Raw genomic sequence first — 23,879 nt, forward strand, 5'->3', positions numbered from 1 at the left:
ATGCTGAGGGGCCACTGACAGAGACAGATGTCAATCAAGGAAGGACACCAATAAACGTGGCAGCAGCTACAGTGGGTGTTTATGTGTAGGGAGAACCAAAGCAGAATCCACCTGGGGAAGCCTGCGCCACACAGCTGCTGATGGCCTTAGGCTGTGGTTGGCCCCAGCGGTGAGATGACACTGTAAGGACATCTTTAGTGGGGTGTGTTCTTTTCTGACACCGTTATATCATCACAGTTTATTTAGTATGTTAACACTCATCATCCCAATTGATTTTCACATCAATTCTGCAATGATAAGATTTTTAAAAAAGAAGTTTGAGAGTTACTGTAGTGGAAGCCAATTCTGAAAAAATATAAGAGAAAGGGTAAAGGGGCATGAACAAATAAGAGAGCAAAGTGCTTTCGAGTCTCTGTTTTTGATCAGAAATTGGTGGCTAGTCTTCAAAAGTAGCGAGGAAGGCAGAAGAAATGCTATGAACATACATACACATTCCAGCTGGTCAGCCCTGGCAGAATTTGGTTATTCTCTAGTTACACTTAGTCTTGCTGAGGCAAACAGAGACAGGCCTTCCCTTCAAACAAAGGTATTCTTTAGACACAGTGGGAACGCAGCTCAGCTGCAAACACTTAAGTCTCTAAAAGCAACAGCTCTCACTGCAGTAACGAAGGGTGCTTTTTACATGTTCCAAGTGTGAAAAGGCCCAGCGGTCCTTCATCTGGTGCTTTTGGGTCATGCTCATTCACTTGGATATCAACAAACACAAAGAAAATAATAGAGAGTTTGGAGGCTCTATATTAAAAACTATATCAAGCGAGGAAAAGAGAGATTTCATTTAGTAAAGATTTCTTGCCTCATGAGAATTACTGGTGACTCTCAATAAATATTAACCAGCTTGACTCAACTCATTACATTTACATGATGACTGTATTAGTAACGATAGGGGAGCTTTATGCTGTGGTATCAATTATCCCAAAATCTGTCACCCACCTAGCATAATGCAAGTTTATAAAAATAACATGCTCTGTGTCCAAAAATGGTCTGAGGTGGCTATGGTGAGGATCTGCTCCATTGGGTCATTTGGGACACCAGGCTGAAGGAAGTTCTGCCATTTTATTACTGCACTGCCAGAAAAAAGGTGCTCGCTGCGGCCTCAGTGCCCAAGGGCAGGCATTGCTTCTGCTCGTGGTTTATCAGCCAGACCAGTCACAGCACCCAGCAAACTCTCCGAAGGCCTAGAAATGCCAGAGAACTGGTGGACTATTTGGCAAGCATTACTGTCTCTGCCACAATACTCTATGTCCAGATCTGTATAAAACTGACCCAGTAGGGGGGAGATACTGTAACTTCCCCAAACAATCTAGGCACAGACTTCCATGTAAGCTCTTATTATGACTCTTTCAAAGAAAAGGGCAAAGCAACAGCTTCATCTGAGTTCAACTCTTTGTGTGATGGATACAAGGACTGCCTAAGCCTCCTTGTACCTTCTTTAGGATACGCTTGCTGTACTGCAGGTGATAGAAGGCTTAAAGTGTTCAACTTCCCAAATCCCCTTGCAGCTAGGGTTCCAGAATTTAGTATCTGTCCATAAGAGTTGGACGGCAGAAGTGAAGAAGAGGACATACTCTTGATGGCTTGGCTGTCTTGAGAACAGGCTGGGTGTGCTAAAAAGAAGAGGCATGAGGAGGTCCTGAGTCTATGTCCAACCCCAGCTTCCTGCATGTCAAGAAGCCACTGCAAGCTGCCAGCTCCTTCTCCCAGGTTTTCTGGTTCCAGGATCACTGCTCTAGTGTTGTACTGTTTCAGGATTTCCATGGCAACAGCCTGGTTCTCACTTTCCTAAACCATTATCAGTTTTATAGAGTTCTGAGCATCACTAATGGAGGTTCGATCTAAAGTCTTTTCCTTGAACCCATACAAGTTTTTTTTTTGTAGGCAACTGATTCCTTATATTAAATTCCTTTCTGCTCAAGTTACAAATGGGTTTCTATTTCTTTTTGCTCTAACCTGACTGATCACATTTGCTAAATACTGTTCTATATATAAATTTCTGAGAATTCTTAATTGTTGAAATAAGTCAATTTGCCCCTTCAGGGAATCTAGGTTGGATCTAAAATAACTGCAAGCCAAAAGTATTTTGAAGTCTCATGTTTTAGCTTTAAGATTTATTTAAATAAATCTTAAATTCTATTCTCCCAAAATTCTGAATAAAAATTCACATTCTAGGAAGGCATATCTTGTATACTTTTCCATTCAAGGGCTTTACATATTCTCTGGTTAAAAACTATCTTTCTCCATAAGTGACACACTTTGACAGACAGTTAAGATGTTCTGAAAAATATGTCTTATTAAACGAATCTTATAGATAGATTGGTTGGGGCTTAGAGAGGTAAAATAAGGACTTCAGGATCTCAGAGAGCTAGGATCTAAACCTATGTCCTTGCTTTCAGAACTGTATGTTCTTTCCTCTATGATATAGAGATTTCGATAAAAGCAATAATTCTCAGCTTCTATGAATGCTGGTTAAAAAAAAAGTTTTCGTTAGGTCCTCCAAATTAGTGCTATATGAACCAGTTAGTTTTAACTCTTTTCTCTTCCACAGACGGCAAAAGCTATAAGCATCCACTGCAAAACAGTGAGCTTGTCACTCTGTGAAGGATTTAGAAAGGAAGGGTAGAGCAAGGAGAAACATCTGCAGACCCAGAAGGCGAGGGAAGTGCATGTTCTCTGTGGCTGGAACTGCGACCGGCCCAGCATAACCTTGAGTAGGTGTGTGAGGCAGAGCTGTGCAGCCGGGTGCACATGAAGCCAGCAGGGTGCTGGGATTACTCTGCTAGCAGCAGGAATATATGCTTCAGATTTCCACTCTTGATCGTGCACCCTGTTTTATACGCTGCTCTCCTTTTCTCTTCACATCTGACAGCAGGACAGAGAATTGCGACATTAAAACTTATTGGAGTCTTTCTGTAAACCCATATGTGGCCTTGGTAGGATTCTACACCTTTTTAGTGATTCAAAGCCTACCTCTGTGTTTCCTGGAGAAATTAATCTAAAGATGCTATTTGCAACCTGACCTAGTTCTTCCACCTGTCAGCTAGTATAGATTGGGATCAGACAGAAATGTCTAAAATCATGGTGTGGTTTTCATCTAACTGAAACCACTGTTTTATAATTTTCAACTCAATAAATTACCCAGGCCTTCCCAGCACTTAATAAAACTATCTAAAAAAAATGCACAATACCTCTCACGACATTGGAAGAATCTTCTGGTACTCTTAGGAGGGCTGGATATTTTTCAAACAAAAGGGAGACAGGAAGAGATGCCATTTTCCAAGGAGTATTGTGTCCCAGCTATCAGGCAACAATGAACTGATTTAATTCTAAAAACAGTATATACATAAAGTGCTATCACCTTTATTCCATAAATTTAAAAATTCGAAGACATTAAATGCTCAAAGTTGCCCAGATAATGAATAGAGAAGCTGGTAATCAAGCCTGGGTCAGCTTAGCCTGAAATTTGATCATCTTTTTGTGACTGTTCAATATATGTGGTTAAAGGATTGTCAGGTTGCTTGAGAAAAGAGCTCCATGAATTCTCACTTCTGGACCTAGTGTTCTGTCTCCAGGTAACCTGAGGAAATGTGTTCTGATCATCTGAATGTTTAATAATACAAGCAATGAGAACAAATTGTGGGCCTTGGCATTTGCTGTGAATTTCACAACAGAGGAGAGGGTTTTATTCCAGATAGGGGGAACAAAATGAGCTACACTGTAAGAGAAAGTGTGTGTGTAAAGGGTAAATAATCCGGCATTTCAGATGAAAGCAAATTAGTGTTAACAACACTTTGCAGTCTGGGTTCTGGGTCCCCCAGTGAATGGCTACTGCTTAAATGCACTCGCTTCCTGTCCTCATATTTCCCTGTCCACAGAATGCCAGCATGCATATTTCACCGGCACAGCCAGCCTGGTGTGGTGACAGTGCCCTCGTGTCTGTGCCTTCCTTAGCCTACAGCTTTGTCATGATGGAAGGAGAGGCTCCCACTTTCCAAGGGGAGTAGAGCGGCCTCCCAAACCCATCCAGAGCCATGCTGCCCTGCCTGCTGCAGCTTCTGGCTCGGCAGGAACAAACTGCTCTACCCTCTGAGCTCCTTGTGTCACTTCTCTGTCAAGCTCACAACATGGCTAAAAGACATCTCTCCTGAAACCTTAAGTGGGGCACTGATTAGAAACCCTACTTGGGGCTACACATAGTGATTTGGGGGTGTCCAAGGTGTTTTATCCAACAAGGGCAGGGGATGCAGTGTTTGGGTTAGCCCCATTTTCTTATAACTAGTATCACTTGTATTGTAAACATCAGACTTATTTTCAAAGAGGCACAATTTTTGATTTGTGATTTGATTTAAAATTTTTGCCTGTAGGTTCATTCTCTGCACCTCTTTCCTGGCCATGTGCTCCAAGGTGTCAAATCCTATACATTACATGGCACCCCTCGGGCTCCTAGCCTCTGGCTTCCACTTGCTCACTGGAAGCATCCACCGGAGATTCCAGCGTGGAAGAAGGGAAAGACTTGGGTCTTGACCTTCTCCCAGCCCTAGCTGGACTCCTGCTCCCCTCCCAGGGCTGTCTTCTTCAAGGTCACAGGAACTGTTCCCTTTGCATCTCCCTGCTGTGGCTAAGCCCCGTGTGTGGCCACATCTCTTGTTGGTTCCTTTACACTGCCCACTCCCCCGTAAAACCCTGGACTGAATGTTTTTTACTTTTTTATTGAAAACATCTGTATATCCTTTTATTGGTACATTTTAGGTATACAATATAAGGACATTCATCATTGGAAATTTGCACCTTTACATAATCTCTCTTGGTTCTTATTTTTCCCCCTTCCCCTGCTCTCCCTTCAACCCCTCCATCCCTCCCTATTTACCGAGACTTTGTTTCCATTTTTTCATTTTTTCATATTAATTCCATTCCCTTCTTTCCTTTCCCCTACCCCTTCCCCTTTGCCCCTTTTCTTCCTATTTCACATCATCTATTATACCTTTTAGTCCTTATTTACACTCTCAGTTTCTCACACCAGAGAAACTATTTGGTATTTACACGTGTGTCCTATTTATTTCACTTAAGAGTATCGCCTCAATGTGCATCCATTTAACAATAAATGTTTCTAGTTTCTCATTCTTTTTGGCTGAGTAGTACTCCATTTTATTAAAAAAAACCCCACATTTTCTTTATCTAGTCTCCAGTTGATGGGCATTTGGGCTGTTTCCAAGTTTTAGCTATTACAAACTGTGCTGCTATGAACATGGGTGCACATACATCACTGTGGTATGATTCTTTTAATTCTTTGGGGGAAGATACCTAGCAGGGGAATAGTAGGGTCAAACGGGACTTCCAGTCCTAGTTCTTTGAGGTATCTCCATACTGATTTCCACAGTGGTTGCACCAGTCTACACTCCCACCAGCAGTGGAGGAGTATTCCTTTTTCCCCACAGCCCCACCAGCATTTGTTATTGGTTGATTTCTTGATAGCAGCCATTCTTTCTGGGGTGAGGTGGAATCTCAGCATTGTTTTCATTTGCATCTCTCAAATGACCAGTGATGTTGAACATTTTTTCATATGTTTATTTGCCATTTCTACTTCTTTGTGTGAGAACCAGCAGTGTGAAGAGACACCCCACAATCTGGGAAAAAACTTTCACCAGCAGTCCCTCAGACAAAGGTTTACTATCTTGAATCTATAAAGAACTTAAAAAAAATCAGACCTCCCAAATTTAAAGACCCAATCCAAAAATAGGCATCTGAAATGAACAGACATTTCTCTGCACTGAACATTAATCCTTCAAGGACAACATTGCGTCCTGCTGGAAGTGGGGCCAATGCCATGCCCACTGGCCTCCCGTGTTCAGGGAGGGATTTCTATGTGCTGTTCTCAGATTGGTGGCAAATACAACAGAGAAGAAAGGCATGGAGCACAGGGCTTTGGTGATCAGATCTGTCTGTCTAGAAGTCAAAAGTTAAGGAAAAGATCTGAACAGATGAGCATAACAGCAATGTCAAGATTCCTACTGTAGCATCCTTTAGGAGAGTCTATCAATAGGCACGTGCCTTCTAAGCTCAAATTGGGGTTCTAAATGATACTGGGGCTTTGTGTCCCCAACCCTTTCTCCCCTAGGGAAACAAGATTCCACATGTGCGTGTCAAAAGAAGGAAGGGAAGGCCCCTCTCCCACTGTAGAATGCCCAGGAAAGATGATGCCTGCTTGAACAGAAGGTGCCTGCATGGCAGCACTGGGGTGATTTTCACAGCCTTCATTATCTCGGCTGGAAAATTCTGGAGCAGCTATTTGCAAACCAAATGGAGTTCAATTAATGTATCAAGAGCAAAGGATCAAGACCTCTATTTTGAGAATCAACATTAGCAAAAATCCTTGAGCACTCAAATGGTCAAGTTCAACCTCTTCAAGAGCTTGTGGAAGAGGGGAAGCAACTTTTCCTGGAATAGTGCTTAGGCTACGGCCAAGGCTCAAACGAACCTGTGTGGAGCTGCAGGGGGATGAAGTCCTCAACTCTATCAAGGCAAGGGAGAGATAGCTTTTAACTAGCTCACGACTGCAGGAACCTTCATTTTCAACTGATTAAAAATGTATGATAATTAGTCTGAACACTGAACATTATTTTTATGAAGGAAATAGGTTTTCTTAAAAATAACAAGGCTATGAAAATGTTTTTTAAACTCATTAAAACATGCCTTTTGTGCACTCTGTCGTGTATAAGGATGTAAATTATGTAAGCATTCTTATTGAGAAACGCAGCAGCTTGGCCATTCATGCTAATATACTCTCCCTCATCAGACCCTAGTAAAGACAGTAAAGTGGGTCTAAACCCACCAGAGAGTAAAAGAAGCAGCGCTCATTGCATATTGGAAGGACAGACAGCAAGTCACAGGCCAAAGGCGCACAGGAAGGACTCCAGCCAGGGAGGAGCCTGGGCTCTGCAGAGCTGCAAGGGTCAGGACCTCCGGGCAGAGGGTCAGGGCCGGACACCGGGCTTCTGCAAACCTCGAGCTAAGTGCTGGGACTTCCAGGGACCGGCTCAGGGCGTTCCCCTTCACCCCACCCACATCCAAGGAAAGAGACAGGATGGTTTGTTCCTCAGTAAAGGAGCAGAGAGGCAGAGAAAACTTCTAAACACTGACATTTGCAGAGTTAGAAGGGCCTCTGATCACTGAGGCTCACCTAAGAACAACTCTATGTGAACCTCACCGCTGACGAGCCCTGCTCCCTGAACAGCCTTTCATGAGCTTCTTAGTCTCATTCTAAAGAATGAACAGATAACAAAGGCTCCCGGACACGTGGGGAAACTTCTGGTGGGGAAGATGAAGTTCCCAACAAACAAACAGAAGGAAAGCTAACTGGAGAAACAAAGAGCACCAAGAAAAACTAACAAAATTAATTAATAATCTCCAGGAATTAACCAAAAATGGGTATCCATAGGGCAAGAACAAAATTCTGTGAAAAAGGAACCCACAGACACCAAAAGAGCTAAAGCATGATCATCGAAGTGCAAACAACAAGCACTCACGTGAAGGGACAAACCAATGTGATGGAAACAAGAGCGAGAGAAACGGAGTTAGAAAACCAATCCTAGCGCCCTAGTGTCGTTCCAACAGGAGCCAGAGATGGCTGAGGAGAGAGGAAGACACTATCACATTAACATGTGAGCAGATCAACCAGGTCCTAGATGTGGGCCTCTGGGTTGTTCTACACAATAGGCTGCAAAATAAATAATAAACACCCACTGCCTTTTAAAAAAATAAGTCTTTTGGTTCTACTTGAATTCCAAAACACATGTCTTTATAATAATTTTGATAACATTTACATTTTTATTTAAAATTGCTTTTAAAAGGAAGCATCCTGGGTATTTTGTGAGGTTATTATGAGTGCTACCAGGTGATCCACACTCACGCATGCTGAAAAGTCATCAAGGTAGCACCTCTACTGAGGACTTGCTTCCTGATTCATGTTCTGACTAACGCCACACAACCTTCTGAAATGGCCCTCGCCGATCACCTTGAAAACAACTGTTGAATGTGACTACATACTCCACTTCCCAGGATTCTCAACTGCAGCATGTGAGCACTGTTCAGGCAAACACTAAGATCACCGTATCCTTTCTCTCTGGTAACAAAACATTTCACTTGGGTTTGTTTAAATAAGAAGCAAATACACACAGACCAACAGACGGACAGACAGGTAGACCGAGCCTGACCAAAATGATATCCTCGGTGACAGACAGCACTCTATAATTTTAAATGGAAGAATTTTCTCATCCAAAAGATAATACTTATGGGTTTTTCAGTTGTTTTTAGTTTCAAATGTGATGGTAAATGTTTAACTTATTTTTCTAAATTGCAGTTGGAAAAAGAGAACTTTCTTCTATTTTATTGAATATTATTCTACTGACTTTTATTCATGATGCCTTTAGCCGCCTGCCAGTAATCCCATTTCCTTCTCTTAGGATTCTAGTTCCAGCCAAATGATGGTCTAGACCAGGGGTGGTGAACCTATGCACACGTGCCACAGCAGGCTGTTTGTATCACTGGAAGCTCTAAAAGCAGCAGTTAGGAAAGATATAAAATTTAGTGTTTTTAAAAAAATGAAATACTGAGATGTTTAAATATCGCAGGTGACAAGAAGCCATTCTGGCCAAATGAGTGAGTTCTGGATGTTTCTCTTCCCTTGGTGAGTGGGGTGCAAAACAGATGATGGGTAAGCAACAAAGCCCCTGGAGGGAAATGGACCCAAATATCCGAAAGTCTAAGAATGTGGCCAGAACCAGGCAGTGGCTGCAGAGGCAAAGAGCAGAATATTTTAATTTAATTTTTTTTTTTTTGGTATCAGGGATCGAACTCAGGACCTTGTGCTTGCAAGACAGGCGGCGGAACCACTGAGCTACATACCCGGCCTGCAAAGAGCAGAATATGAAAAGCAAGAGACACATAAGAAGGAGAATAAAAACATATGTAGTAACCACTGCTGGCATGAGCAGAGATGCTCCTGCGGATACAGCACCTGCTGAGAGACCTTTCTCACTGAAAGAGCAGCAACCTTGCCTGCTGTGGTATGGCTGTTTCTAGTTGAGAAACTGAACATTAGAGGTTTTAATGCAAACCATGAGCAGCTGTGTGTCACCAACAGAGGGGATCGGTCCCGAGATGTGGTGACATCTGCCATCAGCTCCCAGGTTTCAGCACCCAGGAGAGACCATGAGGCCCTGGCATGCAGCTCAGGTGTGCTGCTCTGCCAATCTTGGAAGTTGGAGGGGGTTTCGGAATTAGGATTCCGGGACTGGTGTCAGCCAGGCCCGGGCTGGATCCCAGATCTACTGTTTGCTTCAATTTTCACTTCCAGAGCAGCGTGGCTATCTCTGGGACAGAAACCTGAGTGCCAGCTAATGAAGAGGGCGATTTGGATTAGCTGAGACATGCCTGCCCTCAGGCACCCAGGTCTAGCCATATTCCATCCTCTCCTCCTTTCTCTTTTATATTTAATAATGCACTGTTTTCAGTATTTTTAAAATACTACAATTCTATTTTCTATTTCTTCTTTGACCCAAGAGTTCTATCTTGGAGCACCTTTAAACACCCAAGCAGAAGGGTGTTCTGTGGTTTGATTTTGTTATTGATTTTCTGGTTCTATTTCATTATCCTACGAGGTTGTTGCTTGTATTACCTCTACCTTATGCAACCACAGTATTTTCTTCATGACCTAATCTTTGGCTAATTTTGTGTATACTCTAAGTAGATTTAAAGAGTATTTTCTATTACCAAAGTTTGCAGTGTATCTAGATCTGCCTTAATAATTACGTTGTTTGGATTTTCTATTATTAGGTTTTTGGTTTTGGGGTGGTTTTTTTGGTACTGGGGATTGAACTCTGGACCTTGCACTTGCGAGGCAGGTGCCGGAACCACTGAGCTAAATCCCCAGCCCTTGAATTTTCTGTATCTTACTTATCCTTTATCTTTTACTCTCCACTTTCCCTGTCTTGGATGGAGAGTGGTGTATATACTTCATTTTCTAATCTGCATACCTGTCTATTTCTTCTTGTACTTTCTGCAGTTTCTACTATAAAGGCTGCTGCTGTCTCATTTGGTTTGCATTTCTATCTATCGAACAAACGTTTCATTCAAATTCCGGCCTTCAGTATAAATCAGTCTTTCCTTGCCTTATTTTCTGCGTTCAGCTTGCATTTTCCCTAGTCACACATTAAGAGGGAAATCCATGCTTGTTGTTGTTGTTGCTCCTTTGCATTTGCCTTGTACACTTTTGTAGGCCCTGTGTCTTTCACCTTTAAAAGATCACATTGTGTTAAGTGTGTCTCTTCTGTTCAGCATCAAGTTGTGTTTGGCAGACTTCACATTTCTGACGAGTATGCTACACCTCACCCAGCATATCTTGGAATTTCATAAAATGTCTGTTTCCTTGCTTTCTCCCCTTCTTTCCCTCAACCAGGGGCAGGTCTCACCTAGGCTCCTAATCTCCTTGCTGGCACTGGGTCTGGACCCGTGTGGCCCTGACGTCTGAGCTGGGTCCTCATTTCCCATGCTGCCCTGCTGTTTCTCACCCTCAAGTGCTCTCTGTATTCCACGCGCGAGGCCCTGCAGATCCACCTCAACCGTGGGCTTGAAGAGCATGGCACACACATGAAAGTTTAAAACCCTGTCCTCCTCCACTGGCTGGGCACACAGGATGAAGCTGCCAATATGTGGATTAAGGCCTGATGTTTCTCAAAATATTCTTTAAAGCATAATTGGGCATCGAGGGATGGAGGGAGGGAGGAGGGAGCCACGGGGAAGGGGAAGTAAATAGAATTAAGATGTGTGATGTACATGTACTGTCACGAATACAATCATTATGTACTGTATTATAGACCAATAAAAATATAAAATATACAAAATTGATTGACCTAGAACTCCACTGCTGGAAGAAACCCTGGAACTCTATTCCAATTTTCTTCCCAATGTGTTAATTGCTTCTATGATACCCAAGTAAATTCTCCAGTCTGTCTGCACTTTCTGGAAATAGTTGGCTCCTGATGAGGTCCATCCCTGAGGCGGGGGTTCCAGCCCAGCTACGCCATGCAGCGGCTGTACGACACTGGCCACTTACGAGCTCTCTGCTGCAGTGTTTTATGGGAGCAATGGCAGAATCTCAGAGGACTGTTGAGGGGACCAAGCAGGGGCACAAGGTCAAAGATGGGGCAGGTGACGTGCAGGAGCAGGCAGGCATGCTAGGTCCCTGAGGTTTGGGTAACAGGAGCGCTCATCCCAGTCAAAGGAAAAACCTCTACTGGGCCCATAGATGGGAACCCAGCCGGCAGCCCTGTGATGCCATAATGTCACTAGTCCGTCCAACTTTTCTACAACAGTAGACATCTGTCTTTATCATATGAAATTCTCCAATTATTCAATATGCCAACTAATTCAGATTTCTCCAAAACACAACCTTGACCATTAAAAGAAATCACACCTAACACCAATAACAAAGACATCAACTGTAGGCCCAGGAAAGAGGCAGAAATCCAGGGGGAACCCCACAGATGGGAGATGGGAGTGGGTTCCTCAAGGATTCTCCTCCTGGTCTGGCCTGTTTCCTCGCCCTTGTGCTGGTGCCTGACTGACAAAGCCACCGGCCAATCCCTGTGCAGAGGTAGCTGACAGTGGCGGGGCAGTGAGCCCCCACGGCTGGCTGGAACCCGTCCTTGTGGCTTTATCAGAGAGAGCTCACTGGGACGAGGACAGGAAGGACACTGAGCTGAGAGCCCAAGGACGACTCTCTGGCCCTTACTCCTTTGCCTTTCCCCCTCAGCCACTCTGAACCCAGCCAAACGCTTCCTCTCCAGGTGGGTTCAGCTGTCCCACACATGTACAAATAAGCTCCAGAGCAGCTGCTCTTATTTGTAGGCCTTTACTGTGGATGCAGAGGTCACCAAGAGTCCCCATTTGTGGGCTCAGCTCCTCTCTCTCTCCCTCTCTCTCTCTCTCTCTCTGTCTCTCTCGTTTTCATCCAACACAGATATGTTCTCTTCAGATGAGTTAAAGTCAGGTATTTTGGGGGGAAGGGACCCCACCCTTCCTTTCTCTTGGCTGGATTTCCTCCTAATTGCCACGGTCTGGGGTGGGTGACACCGTCCTGTGGCTTCGGGCTGGGCCCAGAGCGGCCCCTTTTTCTCTTCTGAGCACAGAGAGGTTTGGAGTAGAAAACAGCTTCGCCCACCACTCTCTGACCTGCGGAGTGGGTGCTCCGAGGCTCCCTGCACCCCCACGGGCCCTGCAGGCGGCCACCTGAGGCACGGCTGTGTGAGAAACTCACCCGGTCGCACGCCTGGCAGCGGCAGCGCCAGGAAAGATGCTCAGAACCTTAGCGCCAGTTCGTCCACTTTGCAGAACCCTCGGAACCCAGGCCCCGTGTACACATGCTTCGTGCGGAGGAAAGGGCGGCGCAGGGGGAGGAGAGGGAGAGCGGCCGGAACTCGCGCACGCGCTCTCACTGTCCCTAACGTGCCCCGCCCCGTGCTGCTCTCGGGAGCCACGAGGCCCTCTGAGGCGAGGGAGGGGTGCCGGAGAGGGTCCCACCTGTTCTCGGGGTCCGCCAGGGCCAGGCTCCGCGTGACGTAGCACATCCTCAGCGGGATGCTCTTCTGGTCTGGGTGGAAGCAGAAGGCCTGCGAGGACTGCGGGTCCGAGGAGCCGCCCCCCAACCGCGGGGACTCGGGGGGCGGTGTCTCCCAGCCGATCTCTGACACCGGGGAGCCCTTCTTCACGTAGGGCGTGGCTTCGCGCATGTACTTCACTGCAAGCAAAAGACAAGCGCACTGAGTCCCCAGAAAGGAAGATCCCCTCAGCTGGACAAGTTAAGAGTGAACCTCTTAAATTCCAAATAAGATTCAGAATTTTTGTTCTTTGCAGCATAATTATCTTACTATTTAAATTATGTACTGATATACCTTAGATCTTGCTACTACAGTGTCCTACACTTGTGACCGTGTCTGTTTTTTCTGATTAAGTTGCACTCTGGGAAAAAGGCTGACAACAAATGGGCAGAGAGTGAGAACCCATAACTTAGGCTAAAAGATATATTATTTAATATAAATGTAAGGGATCTGGCAGGTACATTTACTGCTCACGATACCACTTTCCTGTTCAGAAGCAAGGCATGGTTTTCAATTTAATAGTTATACACAGGAAAATACATACTCTGTGGCAAAATCATCTGTCAGAGATAAAAACTAAAAATAACAAGTTAAATAAATTTTAATACAGCTCTATACTCACTAAGAACAACTGTAAGATATTTTTCGTGGAAACACAAACTTGACAGTATCTACTGTGATATCTTTGTATAAAATAAATTCATATACATTTATAGCTACAATTATTTCTGGATATATGCACAAGAAAACACTAGGAAGTTAGCTCTGGGGAGTAGAAATAAAAGTTAAAGAAGAAATAGATCCTTTACAATTTGTCTACTACCTTTTTATAGGATTTTTTCATGTTTATATGCACATATTACTTTTATAAAATTTAAAAGAGCAAAAATAACACAAGAGCTGAATGTGAATGAAGCAAACAAGTCTGATCCCTTTCTTTCTTTCTTTCTTTCTTTCTTTCTTTCTTTCTTTCTTTCTTTTTTTTTTTTGGTGTTTTGAGACAGGGTTTTGCTATGTAGTTCAGGCTGGCCTTGAACTCAGAGCGATCCTCCTGCCTCAGCCTCCTGAGTGCTGGGCTCACAGGCGTGCCCAGGACGCCTGCCTGAAGTTCTGGCCTTTGATGTGTTTGTCTCAGTATTAAGAAGTTATCTTTTTGCTTTGTTAACCTTTTGCATTTCTAAGTTTGATCGCTTGGTCGGTAGACAGGTTTTGAGTTCACAGGCAACCAGCTCCTTGGAGCCTGAAGCAGGAACATGATAACCTCCAAGTCAGCCCGCCCTGCAGTCTCTGCTGCAGGGTTATGGCTGAGACCCGCCCAGTAAACATCACTACAGCTAGAGGGCAGTTCCCTCCAGATCTGCTGCCTCCACTGCCCATGCCGGAGCCAGGGTGCGGGAGCCAGCAGAAAAGAACCACGAGCAGCTTCTACCAATAAAAGAATTTAATTAAAAAAAAAAAAAAAAAGACTCACACGTCATGGCTGGCCCCACAGGCTTTAGGGGACTCCCATCTGGACCCCTTTCCTACAACCCATCTGCGGGTGTCAGCTGAACACAGCTCAGAGCTGTCTCTCTGCTCCGACGAACTGCTCTAGGCCCAACAGAGAGCACCAATCCCAGGAGGCTAGAGGGCCCAGACAGAAGCCCCTGCACAGGATGGAACACAGGACAAGCATGCAAGCTACGGCACAAAATTGAATGAGCTAGGCTTTCTAACAGAAATAAAGCACCTTGGAAGAACCCTTTAAAAACAGAAGAATCCAGGCCAGGCACATCAGAGTGGATCCAGTGTACCACAGCTCTGTGAGCAGAGAAGATAACACACCCAGGTGCATGAAGCGTGGGCAGACCCTGAACTTGGCTGCTGAGAGCAAAACCCGCTGGATTAATACAAGGCAGAGGAGAAGTCATTTGGAACTAACACGTATTTTACAAGAAGATTCCAGGGTTTTCACTGAATATAAGAGCAATTGGAGGACTGCATAGCCCATGGTTGCTGGGAACCTGTTAGAACAGGCTATATTTACAGAAGCAGAAAGATTATTCATGAAATGCGCATTTTAAGTAATATTATTTCTGTGCTTAGAGAGGGAACACAGACATACCTGAGGACAAATGCAGAGAGCCGAGGAAAGGGTTACATTGTGGAGAGGTAGAATAATAGAACTCTCTCTTTTTTTTTTGGTACCAGGGATCAAACTTAGGTCCTTGCACTTGCAGGGGAGGCCGTGGAACCACTGAGCTAAACCCCCGGCCCTAGAACTCTTTTTTAAAGATGCTGAAATTTTTCTTTCGTAGCAGCCAGAACACTGCTTTTTATTGCACAATCATACTTATTGATAGACAGGAAGTTGGAGCATCACTGGAGATGGATTAAAGATTTTCTTTTGATTGCACTGCTGCTCTCTCTGGGCTGGAGTTCAGGATGAGTCTGTTGGGAATGGAAATTAAGGATGCTTCATGGAATGGGTGACATTTGAATCTGATTTTCAAGGGTAGCCAGAACTTTTTAAAAACAGAGATAAATATCTATCTTTTATATGGAATGGTGGAGCAAGAGTTCAATTTAACCAAAGATCGTATTCTTTCATGAAATCTGACTCTGCCATTACATGGAAGATGAAAAATGACAGTCCTTCTTTTATGTAAGGGGCTCCGGTTTACAATTTTTATTGGAATTTCATGGGAAAGGAAAATTAGTGCTCCATTTGTAAGAAGATAAAGAAGAAACATTTATCATACACTCCCGATGTGCTATGTATTGAACCAGTTTCTTAGAGTGCCTTCCCATATTTAACTTTCAAAACTACTCTTCAAGGTCCTGTTTTGTGTTTAAGAAAGAAACTAAGGTCTAGAGAAGAAACAGCTGAGGAATTTTTTATGTATTGCATGTCCGTGTATTCACAGCAATGCAGAATAGGAATGCCTCCCTCTCCCTTTCAGACCCTGCAGAAAGAAATGCTTTGTTGCGCTGACTATCCTCATTCTGGTCAATGCTGGTGGCTTTACATGGGCTATCCCTTGCAGGTTGGTCTTACTGCATACCCCAGCACACAGATGCTCGGAAGTTTCTCCTACATGGAATCACCTTGTTGGTGAGGGGTGGAGTTAGAGTTTGATTAACCAGAGACCACATTTTTCCACGAAATCTGGCTCTGGCACTTAGATGCAGGATGCAAAATGACAAGCTAGATGTTTGGACTTCATTTAACCGGCAGTAGTGAGTCTCATGGTGTTCTATGAACAACAGTGGCAAAACCAAAGATGAGCTTTCGACAGAGCATCCGGAAAGTAAGGTTGGGTGGTACTTAAAGGAAAACATATTAGAAACAGATCCACTATTTCCAGGGCCACCGAGGGTTCCTGCCAGACGCAACCTAAGCAACAGTCTCGAGTATTAATTTAAGGTGTAAAGAATCTCACAACTTTGTGCTTTGAGGGCCAAAGCACAGGGAGGTGTACAAAGTCTTGGCCTGGAAGCACCAGTTCCTGTAAGGCAGAGCGCTGGGGTAATTTGAAAAGGAGAGGCACACAGCAACCCTGAGGAAAGTACACCGCACTGGGGATGAGAGTCAGTATAGGGGAACCCCTTCAATTGAGCAACTGGAAAAAAAGACAGAGGAAATCAGTTAACAAGTTAGGGGTGCTAACTTAAAAATTAATTCCTTCAGCCAAAATTTATCAGTTAATTTTCATGTGAAATGACTTCTAATTCGAAGAATTTAAGCCTAGAAAAGAAGAAGCGAAGTAAGTAGATGACAGAATTGGTTGTATGAAACACTACCCTTGGTTTAAGGAGGTCCTGGACCCCACAAGCCTCCAGGAGCCTACCAGAATCAAACACAAATCCTCTCTAGAGAAAGGCAGTTTATTTCTAGGAAAGAATCCCTATGAATCATTTTGGCATAAAAATTTTTACGAATGTTGAACACAAGGAAATCAGGTACCAAGAGTAAGAGCTAGCACACGAACCCTCCAGCAAAAATGGTCTCACACATGCTAGCTAAAGGTATGTCTACAGAAGCCACAGAGCACTTGAGGGAATCAGGCAGAGATTATTTTTAAAATGTCCTAATAGACTGGGAAAAGAACCAAACAGAATGTCTAGAAATAACAAGAAGAACAGAATTAAAACTTCAATAATACATCAGAAAAAAACAATGAATTGTAGATAAAATGAAATTACATATAATGTAGCAGAAATCTGAAAAAAGATGGGAAATACAAAATAGAGACTGAGAGATACGAAAGATGAAGTAAGGAAGTCTAGTATACGAAGGGTGATGAAAAATACAGTGAATATTTGAAGTTTTAAAAATTCTTTATTCTGGATACCCCTGTGGCCAACTAGCTGAAAACTGGTGAGGGGAGGCTATTATTCTGGAAGAACAGCTCTAGTTTGGGATACTTAGTTCAGATCTAGACAGTAGGGGATAACTCTCAGTTTTTGCATCAAGGATGTATCCATAATTCTTTTAGAGTTTAACAAACTAGATTTTACAACAAATAAACACAAGTGAATTGTGAGAGCAGTAAGTTAAAAATACAAGAACTATGTTCTGTGCACTTTGCTAAGTGTTTCTTGTGTGCAGACTCATTTGAACCACATAACAACCTAGGAAATAGGCTAGAGTTGTATCTAGTCAGTTTCTTATTGCTGGGACAAAACACTCGACATGCACAACTGAAAGGAAGAGAGGTTGATTTGGACTTATGGTTTCAGAGGTTCAGTCCATGGTTGTCTGGCTCCAAGGTAGAAGCATCATGGTGGAAGGGCATGTGGACAGAGGTACTCAATTAATGACAATGAGAAAGAGAGGGCAAGACAAGAGCCAGAGAGGAAGAGGGCAGGGACCAGGTATAATCCCCAAGGTCACACACCTATGACCCACCCAGAGACACCCAGAAATAAGCTTTACTAATTGCCCAAGTGTCTCTCAAGACAGTCAAGTTAACAACCAAGATTAACCGTCATAAATCAGTAACCACCCCCATTCTACCTAAAACCCTGCAGTGGAGACAGGTTAAGTCACATGTGTAATAAATCGGCCCTAGGATATGGCAGGAGCATGAGGCAAACCCAGGAAGACTGGCTTCAAAATCCTTCTTTTTAACCATGAAGTAATACTGTCTTTTACAATTCTTCTTTTTAAAATGTGTGTGTGTGTGTGTGTGTGTGTGTGTGTGTGTGTGTGTGTGTGTAAACCAATGTTTTTCTCTGCTGGGAGAAAACATTCAATTAAGAGGCAGTTGCCTGTAACATAAGAGAGCTTGATTTTGTAAGCCTGAACTATTAAACTATGGCATTTCAATAAATGCCTTTTAAGACACCATAATGTGTATGCATAACAGAGGGTTTAACCTGGCAGCACTGAACAGCAATGTCTGCATAATTACACCTCCCTGTCCTTCTAGAGAGTAATTTCAGGCAAAGAGCTCTTGAAAACAATCAAGAAGCAGCCGGGCCCAGTTCAGGGCGCCTGATAACCTGAACTAATTAATAAACCATGCCCTTTCTGGGCACCATGAATTAAAAACTGGTTGAGCAATTAAAATTCCAATCTTCAGTTAAAAAAGAAGAGGGAGGAGAGTTGTGAAAAGTGGTCATCAAACGAATAACCCACCAAGTCACTTTCCGTAGGTTTGCAGTGTTTCACTTGAATGGCAGGCAGTTGTGGGGCATTCAAAAGAACACTTGGGAAAGCCCAAGTTTGCAAAGGGCCCAAGTTGCCACAATTAGAACTTTCTTGGGGTGGCCAGATGACATTTGGAAGGAAAAGCACACAAAGCTCTTAATGAGAAAAGGCTATAGGCAAATCCTATCAGCTCTCCTACCAGGCTGGAGTCCAAGGAGCCAGAAAACCCTTCTTATGTGTTCAAGTTTTCTTCTTAAAAATAACAACAGAAAAAGGACCCAGATTCCAGGAAGGAAAAGAAGTATTTCATTACTCCAGGGGATGTGAAAACAAAATGTGAATTTTCTAATATGATCCAGGGGAAGGAGACCCCCTGGAGGTGAGAAACCCAGGTATCCGGATGTTTGGTGAGACTTTGCAGTTGAGGACAGGTGGGTGACAGTGGGATTTGGTGACAGAATGCAGTTTATGACTTTTCCTTAATGATGTTTTCCTAGGTCACACAGAGAGGAAAGATGCGGGGGGGGGGGTCCTTTATACTTCTAAAAAGCCCAAGAAATGATGAAAGAGGCAATATAACTCTCTCGCCTCCTGAGAGGCTGATGGCGTGGTGGAAGGAGAATTGGCCCTGGGAATTGGGGACCTGGCCTGCAGCTCCAACTCCACTGCTAACTAGCTCTCTCACCCTGGGCAAGCCACGTCTGCTTCCCAGACCTCATTTTCCTCCCCTGTCCAGGGAAGGAAATGAGGTCCCCACTCTTCACGCGGTGCAGGATTTCTCGGAAGCTGCCTCTCCCAGCAACACTAAGAGCTGACTCGCCCCATCTGGCTGTGCGTGTCACCCCCAAACAGCCCAGTTAAAATGACAGGGCCTAGAGCAGGTGCAGCCCCGACCCTGTGGACCCCACCGGCACCTGACAGCTGTGAGAAGCAGCCCATGCCAGATTCTGTACTCAAGTTACTGTTTCTTTGGTTTGGCAGTGTTGTGTTTTTACTCACTTTCCAAGGTTTACTTCACTTCCATTCTGCCAGGTGGGTTCTTGGAAGTAGGATTTTAAAAGGCATTGAAGGACCAAAAAGGTCACCCTGTGGTCAGGAGGACACTAGGGTGACAGTGCTGAGTTTTTGTTCTTTGTTTTTGGTACTGGGGATCGAACTCAGGTCCTTACGCTTTCAGAGCAGGGGGCAGAGCCACTGAGCTAAATCCCCAGCCCTGCAGTGCTGAGTTTTAGCCAGTGGAGTCAGGAGCAAAGTGAAGCAGTGTGACTTTGGGGAGGAATCTCTGACTTCCAAATAAAAACCATCTCCCAACCACCCCATTTTAGGAATCTGGCCACTGATTCTTGAGCAAACCAAGACCATGGTCCCAGAGCAGGACAGTGCCCCCAGGGAAAGTAACTACTCCAGGGCTGGTCCTGTAAACCACCCCCCCAAGCCCGAGAGGTTAACACCAGTTCTACAGATGTTTACTTGCTCTGGGGAGGGCTCTGAGTGTGGGGTTCTCCCAGTGCTAGGGAGATGGACAGGCTCCTGCCCAATGCACGTACACTCCAGACTCCATAAGCACACGGGGGATGGCAGGGACAGAGGCAAATGTAGGGCACTGCTCTGAAAATGACACACATGGTGACTTAGGTTGAGATCTGTCCCCATTCCCACAGAGCCACTAAGCCCCGACCCCTGCCTATTTCCCTCCCACTGCCCCAGTCCCCACAGCTCCAGGTGCCGGGCACGGTGAACACTGCTCAGCGTCTCAAGGGGCCGCCTTCTCACTGCCTCTGTCCTCGGTCCCCGCAGCTTCCTCTGCACGGGAGCCTTTCTGGAAATCTCTGAGTTTGGCTGAGACCTCCTTACTCCTTCAAACCCAGCCACACTCCAGGGTGCCTCGTGAGACTGTACAGCTGGGGAAAATCTCAGCACTTCCATGCCTCCGCTTCTCCATCTTTGAGGTGGAGAAGAGCGAGGTGCTACCCACATCTAGGTCACAGGAATGGGCACAGGTGTCTGGCGACTAAATACAGAATCACTGAGCAAAGAAAGGACAAGTGGGATCTCTGAGATGCAGCTTCTAGCGCACTTATTCTGCAGGAGAAAGTGGCCTGGCTGATCTTTATTCCAGGTGAAGTGGCGGAGGCCATAGATCAGCAGTGACTCCACCAAGATTCCAGGCCCAAGGGTGACGGGGAGCTCAGGAATCCCTGCACTTTGTCCAGATGGGGATTTTTCTGGACTATGTAGGACTTGGGTCTCTGACAACTCCTTCTGCCATGGCAGCACAAAACAGATTATAGACAATGTACAAAAAATGCAAACACGTTGGTGTGGCTGCATCTCAACGCTTCATTCCGAAAGCAGGCAGCAGGCCACATTTGACCCACGGGCTGTAGTTTGCCAACTCTGGCTTTAGAACAAAACAGTAACCAGCAATTGTTGATCGCTTCCGGCCTAGCAGGCCCCACATGTGTGACACACACTAGCTCGGAGAGAGAAATTCTGTGCCTCCCTCATGGGCAAGGAACTCGTGGCCTAGGAAGGCAGGGTCACCCCGCAGGTCCCGGGGCAGGATGTGGACAGAGGGGTCCATATCCAGCCCACCCTGGTCCTCTGTGGGCACCTCCCTGCGTGCCACTCTATACAGCGTCCGTCCAGCCATGAGCTCACAATCGCACTTTGAAAAGGATCTCTCTTGCCTGCCGTATGTGACTCCCAGCGTCTTAAAAATGAACGTAAATGTTTGGCGGTACATAAAGGGAAAAGCAAACCAGGGTTAGAGGCGCTGGGACCGCTGCAGCCTCGCTCATCTGGCCTCTGAGTGCCACAGGGCTGAGAGCTGGGTGGGCAGGAAGCCCCCCGGGATGTGAAGCCGTGGCTCTCGCTATTCTGGCTACTCGATAGCTGTGGCAAGGTACAACTAATGCTCTGCCGATAACATTACGATTTTAAGATTTCACACAGGCCAAAATTAAAGGCATGAATATAGCCAGGTGTGGTGCCACCTGCCTGTAATCCCAGCACTTGGAAGGCTGAAGCAGGAGGATCGCTGTGAGTTTGAAGCCAGCCTGAACAACATCGTGAGACCCTGTCTTGAAAAAATAAAAAAACCACATACACACAAAAAGATGAATATAATAGGAACAAGACAAAAAGTTGTTATTGTATACTCAAAAGAAAGAAGTTATTATAACCTATGGGTAAGAAAGATTGTGTGTGAAGGTTCCAGGGATTTCCCCGGCCATGGCTGCCATGATACAGGAATAGGGTGTTCGACTCCCCTGAGCAAAGGAGATGACAGCCCCCATCCGCCCTCACCTGCAGCACTAATAGTTTACAAAGTGTGTAAATGAAGGTGAAAAGGTAAAAAAAAATAAGACACCCATGGAGCAAGGGGCATGAATCAGTGCAGTGAGGAGAGTACCTCTGACGTGGGGCCCGGTTCCTAGTCCTTCCCCAGCTCCGCTCCGTGGGCCCAAGCATGGCACTTGTCTGCCCACAGGCTAGTTCTGTCACCGATCTCACAGGGCTGTCTCAAGACTAAATGAAGGCACCTGCGAGCACGCTTTAGGAGGAAACACACTAAGCATCAATTCCCACTGTTAGGTATTATTTATCTACAGAAGATTTTTAAGACCTAAATGACTGAGGTTTGGACTAAACTTACTATGTGTGTCTCTGCAGAATCGAATTCGGATCAATAAACACAAATTACGGGGGTAAAGTCTGGGTTTAAAATATGAAAAGACAGTGAGGTCTTGACTTGCCAATTAGGACTCTACTTTGGGGAAGGATGGATTGTTTCTTAAATCCCTTAGGCTATCTGTGCCCTGATTCCCTCCGGAATGTGGTCAGTCCAGATGCCGGATCCACAGACTCTCATCTAGTGAGGTCAACTCTGGGCTGTATTACCATGCAAAATCAGCTGTGATTGCTTCATTATATCATGCTTATTAGCTAGGTATTAGCTGTATGTCAACAGGGCAGTCTGGGAAGCTATCTGAATTTTAGAACCCTATAAAATGAGGAAAACAGTGTCTTCCTTAGAGTGGTGATATGAGGTAGGAGTTTAATACATGAGCCCCAGAGTCAAAGGATGTAAGTTGGAATCCCAGATTGTCCACTTACAAGCTAGGCTCCTTTGAACAAGACATCTCTCTATCCCAGTCAGTATCCTCACTGGATAGTAATAGTGCCTGTGCCCTGGGATCGTTATAAGGCTGAAATAAGTTTTGAAAATATACACAATGTCCTGGAAATCGTGTCTAGAACACACACAGCACTGAAATTTAGGTATTAATACGATGATGCTGGTGTTGCTGTTATGAGATTTCAGGGAGGAAATGCATTGCAAGGCTACCAATCTCTTTTCTTTTTGATTTTGTTTTTCTTTTTGAGACGGGGTCTCACTATGTAGCACAGGTTGGCCTTGCATTCAGGGCAATCTTTCCTTCTGCTGAGCCTCCCAAGGGCTGGGATCACAGGTGTGCACCACCACCCTTGCCGTACCAATGTCTTTTCTAACTCTAGGAAACAAAAAATAATAAATATTTGAAAATATAATTTCACTTATTCATTCACTGAATGCAAATTAAGCCCCTACTCTATGCCTTGTCAGACTAGATGTTGCAGGCTGGCCAGGTGGCTGCACACGCATGTTCCCGCTTCTGTGGGTTTTACCATCTTACCAGGGAGAAAAGGCTCACACACCTAAAACCTGAGAAGTTCTACAGAATATAATTCCATGCACACAAGAAACAGCCTCAAGTTGATTCCTTGGGTATAAGTTGAGCCCAGGAGGACATGGACTGATGACATCCACAGACTCAGTCCCCCACAGTTTCCCAGCAACCCCTTCACCTTCACAAATAACTGTGGCTCCTCTTCCTTGGGAAAATGCAGGGCCTATTTTAGTAGCTCTACCCTAACATCTGAGGAAAAGCAGTGAGGAACAGGCAGAAGGCTGTCTGAATACTTTAATCCGAATACTGTTGGCATTCTTTCCTACACAGATGTCATGTGAATGAGACTCAGGCCAAGAGGCGGGAAGTACCTCTTTCATTTCCTCCTTTCAGGGATCTCTGACATATCGAGCTCCACTATTCTGGGTGGGGTTGATAACAGCATCCTACAAATCAAACTCGGGGCTCAGCAAGTTTGTAGTTAATTCAGTGGCAGGAACTCAGGGTCATAAAATTTTTCTAGAAGAAATCCCATTAAGCAAACAAAATATCACAGCCAAGGAGGACCTGGAACAAGGGCGGAGAGTGCTGTTTCAGCCCAGCCTGGATGTGCTGTCCATCCCAGGCCATCACAAGCCAATCAGCAGATGGATGGGAGAGGGTAGGAGGGACATCAAGCTCTTCTAACTGCGTAAGAGCTGTGTAGCACTTCCATGTACAGAATTTCATCTCATGCTTTTGCCATCCCCGTCTGAAATATTCCTAAGTTAAAAGGCCTTTTAGAATATGACTGTGCATCTGTGTGCTTGAGATTTTCCATGAACCAGGAAGTGAGAGTCTAAAAACTTCTCCCAGTAAATTCCA

At 44.8% G+C, this 23,879-nt stretch overlaps 1 protein-coding gene across 1 annotated transcript in view; it reads right to left on the reverse strand.

Annotated features, from left to right (window-relative positions):
• Positions 1-23,879, reverse strand: part of Sntb1 (syntrophin beta 1) — a 218,487-nt gene that overhangs the window by 106,316 nt on the left and 88,292 nt on the right. Inside the window, exon 2 of the mRNA XM_004850225.3 lies at positions 12,631-12,847. Coding sequence (XP_004850282.1) covers positions 12,631-12,847 — 217 coding nt within the window. The remainder of the gene's footprint in view (positions 1-12,630; positions 12,848-23,879) is intronic.

This window comes from Heterocephalus glaber, unplaced genomic scaffold (assembly GCF_053883595.1).
Source record: "Heterocephalus glaber isolate CG9 unplaced genomic scaffold, H.glaber_assembly_v1.0 deba00001555, whole genome shotgun sequence".
NCBI lineage: Eukaryota > Metazoa > Chordata > Mammalia > Rodentia > Bathyergidae > Heterocephalus > Heterocephalus glaber.